Below are 14906 nucleotides of genomic sequence, written 5' to 3'. Positions count from 1 at the left end.
AGTCGTATAGTTCTTATAACTATCAGCTTGCAGACTAAAGTTTCAATACTTAAAAACGTAAGCTTGAAAATTAGCTTAAAATAAAGTCATTTAAATGTAAAAAAAAAATTTCGACAAAAAAGTTGCGTTCTTCTGTTCTACCCAACATTAAGTTGATGTCGAACTTAAGTGTATAAAAATGTATAGTCTTATTTTTTTAAGGTAATCTACTAAATTTAAACAATCTTGTCTTATTGAAAAACACGTTTTCAAAATTATGTTTGGATACTAGAAAAAAAATTATAATTGCAAATGTCATCTGTTATTTCTCGTTATCTGTTCTTGTCATGAATGCTTTTGAATTAAAAATGTATTTTATATAATAAGATTTCAAGCACCATTATCATGATTTGCCAATATGTTGTAAATTACTATCGGTCCTAGTTGATGCCTGATTAGAACCTTCGAATCCCGGTCAGGGCATGATGAGAAACGAACTTTCTCAGATTGGTCTGGGTCTTGGATGTTTTCCTATATAAGTATTTATTATAAAATATAGTATCTTTGAGTTAGTATCTCGTAACACAAGTTTCGAACTTACTTTGAAGCTAACTCGATCTGTGTAATTTGTCCCGTATATATTTATAACCTCCTTTTAAATCCCAAATAATATTATAAATGTGTACAGTACAAAGGCGGACTTATCCCTAAGTGGGATCTCTTCCAGACAACCGACTTTAAGAGGATCGCATGCAAACTTACTTTCCCTTTTAAAATACTTATATAGATAAACATCCAAGATAGGCAAATCAGTACAAGTTCTTTTTCCATCATGACCTGACCGGGGTTCGAACCTGGGACCCGCCAAATAGGCCAACAAAGACGTTAATAGATGTAGAAGGTCATGGAATATTCTTTCAACGCAAATTTACTGAATAAATTATTAAGAAATGATTTAAAACAAAGAGCAAAATAACAAATACTAAACTCATATACAGGATGTCCAGTACGCGTTGCACATTTAAACAGGAATCAGTACATAATTCTCGTTCCAAATAATAGAAAAAAATATGGGGTTGAAATTTTAAATATTAGTCCAAACATTCTGAGACTTTGCGCACACTATTATGATTACTTTATCTTTTATAAAAGTGAGTATTTTATTGGTTTTAAATTTTACTAGCGGCCTCGCACGAGTATCATTTACACCTTCACTTGAATCTACAAAAAAAAACTGCATCACAATCCGTAGTGCAGTTTTAGAGATCTACGCGTACATACATACATAGGGACAGACGTGGCGTGAAGCGAATTTGCTTTAAACTATATAAGTAGTGATAAAGTTATAGCGTGTTCATGATTTTCAATGTACTCATGAAGCGCTATATACCAGACATATGCTATTTCAAGACTGTTGGCTCTGTCTACCCCGCAAGGGATATAGACGTGACCATATAAATATAAATAAATATGTATGTATACCAGACACCCTGTATAACTCCATGGCATTAAAATTGTTAGAATTAAGATTTCACCTCGTGTTCATTGGACATATGCTTCTTCAAATCAGTAGATTTTCTGAATTTCTTATCACAGATGGGACAATCCGCTATCTTGTACCTGCAAACAAAGATTACGGCGAATTAAAAAACATGCAAATACATTTCATACAATCACGTTTTTATTCCTTGCGGGGTAGACACACCAAACGGTCTTGAAAAGATTGAAACGTTTTGGAATTTGGAATTCAAATAGTGACAGGTTGCTGGCCCATGAATAATCCCAAGTTAATAGTTAAACATCTCCCTTCATCAACTTTTACAATTTGTGCAGGAAGAGAACGACATGCACTAAGTTTTTATTCGCTATATTTATATAAAAGCCGCTTGGTTCCCGGCACCAATACAAAAAAGAATAGGACCACTCTATCTCTTTCCCATGGATGTTGTAAAAGGCGACTAAGGGATAGGCTTACAAACTTTTAGGCGATGGGCTAGCAACCTGTCACTATTTGAATCTCAATTCTATCTGAAAGCCATACAGCTGAACGTGGCCATTCAGTTTTTTCAAGACCGTTGGCTCTGTCTACCCCGCAAGGAATATAGACGTGACCATATGTATGTATGTATGTACAGCATAAAAGCTCCGTCAAAACGATAAAGAAGTGATACTTGTACATACATACATATAATCACGTCTATATCCCTAGCGGGGTGGAGACAGCCAACTGCCTTCAAAATACTGAGAGACTACGTTCAGCTGTATGGCTTTCAGATGGAATTGAAATTCAAATAGTGACAGGTTGCCACAACCCTTAGCCTAAAATAGAATACCAAATTTATAAGCCTTGCCCTGAGTCGCCGTTTACGATATCCATGAGAAAAACGTTATATACCTATATAAATGTTATTTAAGCAAATAATTTACCTTATCCTAATATTAAGCTTTCCGTTGTTGGTCCATCGTCTAGAAAGCGAGAATTTAAAGAGAGTATAATATTACTTCATTGTGATATCATTAATTCATTTTTAGCATCATCATTCAGTCTTATATATGGAAAAAAGAAAGAATCAAAGTGAATAATTTATTAATTTACCACAATAACAACGGTTGACTGGAAGAGATCCCTTCATGGGATAAGTCCGACATTGCAAGTGATTTACTTCTTGTATACTGCTAACTACATACTATTTCTTATAACCATGTAAATTTCTAGATATCAATAGTTATAGAAAGGCCAATTGTTGACCGCAGTATCTATTTTATCTGGACAATATTGTCACACCAGCGTAGGAGGCGCTGCTGCCTACCTTACGCTTAAACCCTCAATCGCCTCCTACGATACTCCAGGGAAGATATGATGATAAGTGTGTAAGACTGAAAATAACGTAAGACTGAAAATTTCTAGATATTAATAGTTATAGAAAGGCCAGTTGTTGACCGCAGTATCTATTGTATCTGGACAATATTGTCACACCAGCGTAGGAGGCGCTGCTGCCTACCTCACGCTAAATCCCTCAATCGCCTCCTACGATACCCCAGGGAAGATACGAGTATGGAAAGGGAAGGTACAAACAATATTTACATGCCATACTTCTGGCGGAACATGTAAGATCACATATATTTCCAGGGCATGATGAGAAACGAACTTTCTCTGATTGGCCTGGGTCTTGGATGTTTATCTACATAAGTATTTATTATAAAATATAGTAACATTGAGTTAATATCTCGTTACACAAGTCTCGAACTTACTTCGAGGCTAACTCAATCCGTGTAATTTGTCCTGTATATATTTATTTATATATATTTATATTTCTAACACCCATTTGCACCATGTTTCAAGTAAGTAAATAAAGAATATTTTAATTCATACTAGCGACCCGCTCCGGCTTCGCACGGGTGCAAAATTATAAATGTTATTATACATAAAAACCTTCCTCTTCAATCACTCTACCTGTTACAAAGAACCGCATCAAAATCCGTTGCGTAATCTTAACGATTTAAACATACACACAAACAGACTAAAATAGCGACTTTGTTCTATACTATGTAGTGATATAAATAGAGACGGCACAAAAATAGCGACTTTGTTCTATACTATGCAGTGATATAAATAGAGACGGCACTAAAATAGCGACTTTGTTCTATACTATGTAGTGATATAAACAGAGACGGCACTAAAATAGCTACTTTGTTTTATACTATGCAGTGATATAAATAGAGACGGCACTAAAATAGCGACTTTGTTCTATACTATGTAGTGATATAAATAGAGACGGCACTAAAATAGCTACTTTGTTCTATACTATGTAGTGATATAAATAGAGACGGCACTAAAATAGCGACTTTGTTCTATACTATGCAGTGTCAATAAATAGAGACGGCACTAAAACAAGAGGAGATGACTGTCGGCCCCCGCCTACCCCGCAAAAGATAAGTATGAACGCAAAACGTTGTGTCAACGATATGGGTCTAGAAACCTGGAATAAATGATTTTTATTTTTATTATTTATTTATTTTATAAAACTGACCTGATGCCGTGCCGCTCCCACTGGTGGTCCCACTTGGCGCGCACGCTGGGGAACCTGCTGCGGCACACGAAGCACGAGAAGCCCTGGCTGCGCTCGTGGGCGCCCCGCACGTGCTTCTTGTACGCCGAGTGGCTGTAGAACTTCTTGTCCGGGCACCACATGCACGGGAACGGCTCGTAGTTGTGTTTCTGTGGGTGTAATGCTCATGTTAATAAGGGAATGCAGAAATTAAGAGGAACGTTACATACATATAACATATAAATGTTAATACGGGGTGCAGAAGTTAAGAGGAACATTACATACATACAACATATAATCACATCTACCACGCAAGGGCAGAAGTTAAGAGGAACGTTACATACATATAACATATAAATGTTAATACGGGGTGCAGAAGTTAAGAGGAACATTACATACATATAACATATAATCACATCTATCACGCAAGGGCAGAAGTTAAGAGGAACGTTACATACATATAACATATAATCACATCTATCACGCAAGGGCAGAAGTTAAGAGGAACATTACATACATACAACATATAATCACATCTATCACGCAAGGGCAGAAGTTAAGAGGAACGTTACATACATATAACATATAATCACATCTACCACGCAAGGGCAGAAGTTAAGAGGAACGTTACATACATATAACATATAATCACATCTACCACGCAAGGGATAAAGTCGTGGTTAAGTATATGTATGTGTACCGAGCTTGTATGAAGAGAGTTACGAATGTGGATGAAGCGAAGGAAGTGTGCAGAGATCGTGGCAAGTGGAAAGAGGTAGTCTCTGTCTACCCCTCCGGGAAAGAGACGTGATTTTATGTATGTATGTATTATTACGGGGTGCAGACGCTTAAGAGGAACATTACATACATACATCTAATATATTTAAAAGAGCAATTCTTGTATATATATAATCAGGATCTCGGAAACGGCTCCAACGATTTTCATGAAAGTTACAGATTAGGGGCTTTTCGGCTCAAGGAATCGATTTACCAAGGTCCTAGTTTCGAGAAAAGCTCGGTTCCCAAGATATATAAACATTTTAAAAACCGCGTTTTAAGAAACTATGTCAGCGCCATCTCTGGTATACCGAGCAAAGCTCGGTACTTTGACATTTTGAAGCATTTCATTGACTAAATATATTTGACATTTTGATGAATTCTATTCATTATGTTTTTTTTTCCCAATTTAATTGTTTTTTTTTTTTAATTAATCCGTAGTATAGCCGTCAAATATTATGATTACCTCCAAATGTGCGATGAGCGACGACTTGGCCAGAAACTTTTTCTTACACAAATCACAAATGAAAGCTCCCACGTTGTGTGTCTTCTTGTGTTTGACGAAATTGCTCGAGTCGCTGAATGTCTTGTCGCAAAACTCGCAGTGGTAGACCGTCAGGCCGGCGTGGTCGCGCATGTGACGCCGGAAACTGAAAACGTACATACATACATACATAACAATATAACTTGCGTGAAGTTATGAATGTGAATGAAGCGAAAGAAGCATGCTTATGCTATCGCTTTTTATTACTATGACGTGAAACGAGACAGCGATTGTCTTTCGCGCGATGAACCGGCGTCCCGCGTGCTAAGCTACGGAAGCTGGTTAACTTATACTCTCTGAAGAAGAGTCTATTGCAGTTTTTCTATTATATTATATATTATATACACCGTAATATAAGCGGGAGCGATAATTCCGCATTAAAGGGAAGATCTTCCTGTATACTGATGTTATACCTGGGGAACCGCGCAACAGACGATGTTGAGTCGAAGGTTGTATTTATGCTCCAATCCGTGAAATCTTTGCCTGCCAGCGTTGCTAAATCGCAGCAACGCTCTGTGATAGGCAGGTAGCGTGTGACGTTTGCGATGTCGTCATATACACTTCGCTGCTATTGGTTGAGCGCGTCGCACTCTCACTGTGATTGGCTGATGGTGTGTGACGTAATCAAGTCGCCACAGTATGTTTAAACTTACTGGTCAGACTTCTGGAACACAGATCTGCATATCTGACAGACGAGCCCGTATGTGTTGTTCATCTCTGCTAGAGCAGACTCCAACAGGTGCTCCACCAGATGCCGCTTCTTGTCCGTCATCCGACTAAAGAATCGACCGCACACTATGCAGTCTTTTGGTACCTTCTTGCGTACCGTATCGAAAATATCTGGAAAATTATATCATCTATACTAATATTATAAAGCTGAAGAGTTTGTTTATTTAAACGCGCTAATCTCAGGAACTACTGGTTCGAATTGAAAAATTCTTTTTGCGTTGAATAGATCATTTATCGAGGAAGGCTTTAGGCTATATAACATCACGCTGCAACTATAAGGAGCAAAGAAATAATGGAAAATGTGAAAGAAACGGGGAAAATTATTCATTCTTGAGGGCTTCAATGATACCCAAAATAACTATTCCACGCGGACGAAGCCGCGGGCACAGCTAGCAGACCATAAACCTGCGATATAATATAAATAACTAGATTCACAGACCCATATAGAACTAAAACAAAATAGAGTCGGAACTGCAATTCAAACTTGACATTTGCATATCACTTCAAGTTTTACAGAAAAAAAAGTACTGAATAGTGAGTAGTTTAATTAAATTTAAACCGTATTTACGTATTGTATAATCTCATTTATCTTTCATCATTGTAAATGTCTCAAATTTTTTTTTCAAATCTGTAATCTGCTTGGTTAAAAGCGTGATGCGCAGAAAGGCACAAGTTCAAATCCCACAGGTTTTAGTGTTAACTGATGCGCTTTATATTGTAACCATATTCAAGGAGTAAATGATTATGATTCAGAAATTTTCAAGAAAATGTTAGTTTTGGTTACAAGTTATAGCAATGCAAACATTTAAAATTAGCCATTGCCCGCGGGTTCTTCCGCGCGAATTTCGTTCGGGAACAGAAAATAAATACTTTGTATACTCCAAAGTATATAACGCCAGGAACAATCCTGTTTTTTTAGGATGTGCGTTAAACAATGTGCATGAAAAAAACCGCGGGACACAGTTAGTTTAGTAAATAGTTGATTGAAGGTAATAAAAAGACACTATACAAATCTTGATAAAGTTTGATGGTCAGATGGGAACACCTTCATGTAGACACCTGACTCATCTACTCCAGAATCGTGGTCAAGACCACACTCTGGGCTCTTCACCAAGAGGAAGCGTTATACACACATACATAAAATCACACCTTACCCAGAAATGTAGTCAGAGACATTTTTACACACATCTTTCTTTCACATTCCCTGCACACTTTCACTTCAGTCAGTCTGTTCCAAGTACTCTTGACCTGACCTAATGCCAGTATATTTGCACCGACCAATAAAAAAAACTATAACAACTCACCAACAATTTGCTCCAACAGTTCCTTAGGAATACCACTTTCAGATTTGCACTGCACCACCTTCAAATCCTGCTGGTGTATATGAGTCTCCCAATGCTTGAAGAACATATTTCTTTGCAGCATTTCCTTGCACACTTTACACCGGAACACCCTAGTCTCATTAGATAACAACTTGACTCTAACAAACATGCGAGTTATATGACTCGACATGTGCACTGTCCACAGAGAGAGATTAGCAAAAGTCATTTCACATTCATTACACTGCAAGTACTTAAAACCGTGCTTCGTCAAATGCTTGATGAAAAGTCTCATGGTGGGGAACGTCTTCTTGCACTTCGTACAAGACCTTTTGTCATTCAATTTTTGTAATTTAGACGATTTGCACACTTTAAGATGATTTTTATATTGTCGCCTTCTACCTTCAAAACCGCAAGTCTGACATACTATCATTTCATCTTTTATAATTTTGCCACTAAACGTCGTAGTTACAATGTCGTCTTCCATTGTCTCTAGAAAGTTCTGCAGTTGTTCTGTAAACTTTTTTGGCGTGTCAACATTTGTCAATGTATCATCATCGTATTTACACCCTGATTTGCGTCTGCGATCTAGAAAAGTAAGATTATTCGCGTCCGAATATGTTTTAGTTATCATTTTGGACGACCCAGCTTCCGCCATGTCGAAATCATCAACTTTTTCTTGTTTAACGACAATTTCGTCGAATTCCAACAAATCTGACGCGTTCACCTCTGTGCCTGCTTCGTCGTGAGGTTCAATTTTAATCGATTGTAGCTCAAGTAATGTCGGTTTAACATCAACATCCATTTCGTTAAAATTGCCAGTGTCGGGCGTATCAGCTTTAGTATCTATTTCACCTAAATTCGAAGAATTTTCTTCACAGTAATTTGCCATAACATTCTCTATCTTTATTGTGGGCATAACATTATTCGTATCTTGCATTGGATTTTCAATGTCATCTTCCAAAGAATCTCTTGGTTCTTTTTTAACAATACAATTCTTATTTCCCTCGTTTAGAGTACACAAATCCTGATTAGAAACTTTTAGAATAGTATCCTGGGTTTCATCTTCTGGGACAGAGGAAATTTCACGTTCTTCAATATCCATAGAATTTTGACTAACATTTTTATTATTTGAAACATCACAATCATCTTCTATCACATCTTCTCGAATAGAAGAATTCAATTCTTCAATATCTGTGGAATCTTGGCTTACATCTTCAATATTTGAAGTGTCTCGGGTACTGTTTTTAAGCGACACCGCTCCCAAATTCTGCTTGTCACCCATTATTAACTTCTCGAGAAGCGGGTTGGACTTGGATTTAGGTCCACGCTTAGGTAATGGTTTGTATTCCAGTATCTCTTTATTACCTTCGTAACAACTTGTTGGGATTATCACCTGAAACATAGAAACTTCATAATGAATTCCATTCACTGGTGGCGAAAGAAAATACATAGTTTTTTTATATTTCTTTGGAAATAACTGACCATTGGAGTCCATGTACAAAGTACTTTACTTAGTCTAAGATAATGTTGTATGTTATAAAATAAAATAGTGTATGTCAACTACTTCTCTTTCCCATGGATGTCGTAAAAGGCGACTAAGGGATATGCTTACAAACTTGGGATTCTTTTTTAGGCGATGGGCTTGCAACCTGTCACATTTTGAATCTCAATTCTATCATTAAGCTAAATAGCTGAATGTGGCCATTCGGTCTTTTCCAAGACTGCTGGCTCTGTCTACCCCGCAAGGGATATAGACGTGGCCATATGTATGTATCAAGGGAAAGACTAATACATAAACTTGCGATTCTGCGAGACAGAAACGCCACTTTATATGGCATAAATATAAAGCTGTGAACCAAATTAATAATGACACTTCCCAAAAGAAATTTTGCTAAATTGTGGCATTCAAACGTTTAACTTCCCACGGAGGAGAATCTGAGCGAAATGTATTTATGAGTCACCTTTGAGCAGCACCACATGAGCTTCGCGGCCCTGTGAACATGCACAGCATGTCTCTTCAACATCAACTCGTTCTCCAGCATTACGTTACTGTGACACATCAGACACTTATACATCAACTTAAACTTGTCCGTGTGCTTCAACAAATGGTCCATCATGCTGCACTCGCTCCCAACAATTTCCATACAAAATTTACACTGCACATTCTTCTTCGCAATACTCAAATGCATCTCAAAACCATTTTCAGATGGAAAGTGCCTCATGCAAATCTTGCAGAAGTATTTCTGAACTTTCCCTCGACAATAATGGTACGAGTAAACAAGGTAATTCTGATTACAGAACATACACTGACGTGTCATCACCAACATTGGGTAGTCTGACCGCGGTACGTGGAACATATACTGGTGCCTATTCAGTTTGTCTTGAGTGAAGAAGATTTGCGGACAAATTTTACATTTAAATGCTTTGACGTCTTTCGTTTTCTGAATTTTCATCTGCTCCTTCCACTTGCTAAGACATATTCCCTCATGTTCTACTAATGCTTGACATGTGTATAGGGTGCTCTTGCAAGCTGAACATTTATATGATTGTTGTAAGCCCTTGTGGGAGCCATAGCCTTTCCCACACTTCCAACAGGCCCCGTCTATTGGGAACATCTTAAAGGTAACCCGTTTGGTTTGGTCATGAGCTATGATGTTGCATTCCTGGTTATGTTTCTCAAGCGTGACAGACACATAATTATGACACTTAATATGATTTCTAAACGGATCAAGATGCCACCAGCCTTCATTGCAAATGTAGCATTTATATAGCAAAGGGACGGACCTCGTTGTAGTTGTACCCTGCCAATTAAACCATTGACGTAGGGCGTAGTCGATAAGCGCAGATTCCCTCGTCATCTCCGTATACTCAAATCTAGTGCCACCTATCCTGTTTCGTAACTCAATGTTCAAAGCTTTAAGTAATGGATCATTGCCTTTTGCTAACTCTTCAGCAGCATACAAAATAATGTCTTCCCCAACTTTAATTTGCTCGAGAACAGGCTTGTTCATACTTTTCCCCATATCTTTTAACTGCTTCTTCAAAATAGATCTTAAAGCGATATCCCTTAGTTCGTCTTTATTAATTTTCTCTGCTGATTTATTTACTTCAATTAATACAGGTTCATAATTTTTATCTTCATCTGATGAATCACCTATATTTATAATTGTGTCTGATTTCTCATCTTTTACATGGGGATTATTTACAACGTTGCTATTTTTCGGCGAAATGGACTTATTGGTATCACATTTAGGTTTAGGATTACCACAACTTTTATTTTTACAGTCATCAGGAAGTATATATATTGGTCTTTTACAGTGACTAATCTTTTTGGGGATCACATAAACAGGTTTCATTGCAGCTGGATCAATAATTACGAATTTATCTTTTATATTCTCAATAGACCTATTGAAAGTTTTATTTTGAATTGCAGTATTTTTTTCAGAGTTTCTTTCGTCACTATTCTTTTCTACCTTAATTGATTTAAGTGTAATATTTTTATCATTTTTATCAACAGTTATATTTGTTGTTTCTGCTTTAACAGGTTTATTTTTATTTATATTTGAAGATTTTATATTATTTCCTGGCTTATCATCAGAAATGACATCTAAGGGTGTTTTACTGCTAACAGATGCTGTAACATTTTCTTGCGGGTCACTCTTCACTAGTGATACACCAACCGACCTTGCATCTTGTTTAGGTACAGGTTCATCGGTGAATACAACATTGATTCTTAATTTTGGCTGCATATTATTTATAACTGGTTGATTATTTCTATTATTTTTTTTACTGTATGTTCGTTCGAAAGTTTTGATTTTCAGATTTGGTTTGGGGACAGGCTTGGTGGGAGACGGGATATCATCTTTTTTCTCTTTAAGAGGTTCTTCCTTTTTCGCGGTAACTTTCTCTTTAGATGGCCCCGCTGTAACTATTGGTTTGATTTGATTTTTTATTAGTTTTTCATACTCGTTCAGGGGCTCTTCATCGTTGTCGCTGTCGCTGGCAACTTCCGCCCAAAGCTTTCTATATTCGTCGTTCGTCCAATCATCCTCCTCTTTAATTTCTTTCTCTAAGGCTTCAGATAGCTTTTCTGTTTGCATTTTTGCGAAATTTTCCTGAAATCCAAATAAACAAGTAAACTGAATGTTTTTTTCAAAGAACAGCACTTACACTGTCTCCCTATATTTGGTCCACTGTATACAGATATAGATTTTGCAGAGGACCCCAGAAAATCATAAAGTCCCACTTACCCTAAAAGAAACATTAAATTTGTAATGCCGTGTAATTCTCGGTAATACAAAACAAGGTCACCTAATTTCTTTCCCACGCATGTCATAAAAGACGACTAAGGGATAGGCTTATAAACTTGGGACTCTTCTTTTCGGCGATGGGCTAGCAATCTGTCACAATTTGCAACTTTGAATCTCAATTCTAAAGCCAAACAGCTGATATCAGTCTTTTCAAAACTTGGCTCTGACTACCCCGCAAGGGACGATAAACGTGATTATAAGTATGTACATATGTACGACTTAGTGCGGGCCCGCTTTCAAACTGCGCTGCTTCAAACCTGCTTCTGTCTGGTGTAATCCTATGCACCTTTCGATCTCTCCCCTGGTGGACCAGTGCTTACCTCGATGAACAGCTCATCGTTGATCCATTCTTCCACTTCAATGTCAACCTTGAACTGGATTGAGCTGGACTTCTTCGGCGACTGCTGCGGCGTGGCCAAGCTTCTTGTGTTCATTATTTTTATCTGAGGCTCCTGTAATGAAATTATTATTTGTTATGCTTATTTAATAAAAATCAATGCCGTGTGGTTTTACCGGCACCAATAAAAAAAGAATAGGACCACTTCAAAATTTTTATTCATTACTATAGGATACTATATATCGCTTAATAATTGTCAAAACGTATGGTTTAACAACATTGGTTGACGTCAAATAAATGGGACATGATGATATATAAATGTAAAAATATCCCTTGCGGGGTAGACAGAGCCGACAGTCCCGAAAATACTGATAGGCCCCATTCAGCTTTTTGGCCTACTGATAGAATTGAGATGCATATAAACTGACAGGTTGCCAGCCCGTCGCCTAAAAGAAGAATCCCAAGTTTATAAGCCTTTCCCTTAGTCGCCTTTTACGACATCAATAGGAAAGAGATGGAATGGATCTATTCTTTGTTCCATTGGGGCCGGGAACCATAAGGTACAAAAAATATATTTTTTAATAATTACAGTGTCACTTTAGAATAGGATCACTCCATCTCGTTCCCATAGATGTCGTAAAAAGCGACTAAGGACATAGGTGTACATTATCTTGTGCATGTACAAAAATCCATGCTGCACTAATTGTATCCCAATTTCATTGGCCATTTAACTCATGGCTCAGTCATGTTGGCTTTGTCTACCCCGTAAGGGACGGAGACATGATAACATGATTCCAACATTTTAATAGAATAGGGTAATTTCATCCCTTCCTATGAATATCGTAAAAGGCGACTAAGGGAATAGGCACATTAATACAATGCATAGTTGTGGTTTTCCCAATATTTATACTGAAATAGAGCCTTTCAGTATTCTAGACTGACGGCTTTATCTAGCCCAAAAGAAATAAAACCTTGTTAACCTATCGCTTACAAGAACACCAATTAGCCTATCCTTTAGTCGCCTTTTACGATTACGACAACCATGGGCAAGAGATGGGGTGGTCCTATTCTTAAATGCCGGGAAGCAGTATATTTAATCTGTATTAAATATGTAATCTATTTTTTTTCCAATTATTTGGAATGAGAATTGGATACTAAGTGCCCCCTTTTAATATGCAAGGTAATTTACCAGACAACCTGTATTGTCACACTCTTGACTTGTTGACAATTTCGCCATTTTCTAAGAGAAATTTCTGTTTTCTTTCTGTTGTCTAAGAGAATCAAATTTCACTTTCCTGTTCAAGGACAACTCAGCCCATCATATAACCTCTTTAATACACTATAGTTCATAACAGAGCACTCATAGTGAAAAGTGTTTGTAAACAAATGACAACAGATGTATCAAACTTCTGACCTACTTATCATTTATCATATACTTATATATCTTAACTCTTATTACCTCTTAGATTATTTTGCGGTGATATAAACTAATTAGATTATATTATTGAATTTAAGTACATCATACAAATTAAATTAAGAAAATAAATGTTTTTAAAGTTCTTTAAGACAATATTTGCAGGTCCATCTAAAGGACCATGGGTACAAATTCACCAAATTATTATTTATTTTACATTAAGTTATTCAGTTATGTATCAATGATACTAACATAGTGCTTTATTAAGCTTTCGTAATAAAAAATTACATAGATGATATAACCTCAAAGTGTTTGTAAACATCAAATACTTATTACAAAATTATAATTAAGAGCTAATGGTACACAGGTACAGTTGTCTTAATAATATTTAAAGTTCGTAATTTTAAAAAGGATAGTTTGTTTTGTTTCATTATCACAAACGTGGGGTTGAGGAGGGTAGAAATATTTTTTTATAAATGTCAAAAGCATTTAGAATACCCGCAAATTTTGTTTCCTTTTTTCCCGCAATCGTTATTATACTGAATTATGTCATACAAATTACATCATATGTGGGTAGATAAGCATCAAGAATTTTCGAAAATAAAGTACAAAATGGTGGCCTACCTCCATTTCAGTGACTTGGATCTCAGGTTCTCCTCCTTCCGTACTCCGTGGCACTAATTTTGCTTTTCTGGATCTACGTTTTGGTTGAGACATGATAGCTTTTGCACCAATTAAATTTCAAAGAAATAAAATTAAAGCTTTCGGAGGGTATATAAAAAGCTAATCACCACGAAAACTGCTTCATTTTTTTCGCCAGGTAGGTACTTCGTCGTTGGCATTGGCATAAATCAAATCATTCGTTCACTTCAAATTTGTTCGTTCTTTATGGTTCCCGCCTTTTCGAGCGAGCCCGCCTATCAACTCATCTGACGTGTTCATGTGGCGTGTGATCTATAATGTGACGATTGTTAGAACTTGAGTTAAGGTGAATTGCAGTATAAAATTTGAAATGCAAGGCGAATTACAAAGTAGTTAAGAAATTAAATTATTTAAATACGTACATAGAGCACTGTTTTTTTAAAAACCATGGCAATTGACTCTATGGACCTTGTTTATGAGAGATCTTGTCTATGGATAAAATTACATTCTGGCAATACAAGCAGCAAAATCGATATTATTTTTTATTTTCATTGAAATCGATTTTTAAAAGGTTTTTTATGCTATTGTTCAGATAAAATTATATAATTTTGTTTTAACTTGCGAAAAAATGTAATAACAAATCTACAAATACAATCTAAGTCTACATCAAATGATGTCTTACTTTTATTAGTTTTGCCTAATTAATCGTTAAGACTTGTATGTCTTAACCATAATGTGATTGTTATTTATTGTATCACCAAATATATTTTTTCATTAATTCGTATAAAAGATGTTTGTTTTAA

General features: G+C 36.5%; 1 protein-coding gene across 2 annotated transcripts; it reads right to left on the bottom strand.

The window, feature by feature from the left end:
* Nucleotides 1-352: 352 nt before the first annotated feature.
* Nucleotides 353-14293, bottom strand: LOC106140999 (uncharacterized). 2 transcript variants are annotated; one of them, XM_060952276.1, is made up of 9 exons: nt 14086-14293; nt 12031-12162; nt 9362-11515; nt 7383-8793; nt 6003-6189; nt 5272-5455; nt 4011-4198; nt 2407-2445; nt 353-1599 (listed from the first exon to the last, which is right to left on the bottom strand). In XM_060952276.1, the coding sequence occupies exons 1-9, from the start codon at nt 14176-14178 to the stop codon at nt 1503-1505; spliced, it is 4485 nt and encodes a 1494-aa protein (XP_060808259.1). In that variant the 5' UTR covers nt 14179-14293; the 3' UTR covers nt 353-1502. The 2 variants fall into 2 exon arrangements, with proteins under 2 accessions (XP_060808259.1, XP_060808260.1); XM_060952277.1 differs by lacking the exon at nt 2407-2445.
* Between the last annotated feature and the right edge of the window lie 613 nt (nt 14294-14906).

This window comes from Amyelois transitella, chromosome 28 (assembly GCF_032362555.1).
Source record: "Amyelois transitella isolate CPQ chromosome 28, ilAmyTran1.1, whole genome shotgun sequence".
Classification (NCBI taxonomy): domain Eukaryota; kingdom Metazoa; phylum Arthropoda; class Insecta; order Lepidoptera; family Pyralidae; genus Amyelois; species Amyelois transitella.
This window is presented reverse-complemented; position numbering and strand designations above follow the sequence as displayed.

Coding starts and splice junctions, on each gene's coding strand:
- LOC106140999 (XM_060952276.1), bottom strand. CDS start 14,178: ATGTCTCAACCAAAACGTAGATCCAGAAAAGCAAAATTAGTGCCACGG. Junction 6,190..7,382: donor ACTGTTGGAGCAAATTGTTG/GTGAGTTGTTAT, acceptor ATAATTTTCCAG/ATATTTTCGATACGGTACGC. Junction 1,600..2,406: donor AAGCTTAATATTAGGATAAG/GTAAATTATTTG, acceptor CTTTGTTTGCAG/GTACAAGATAGCGGATTGTC.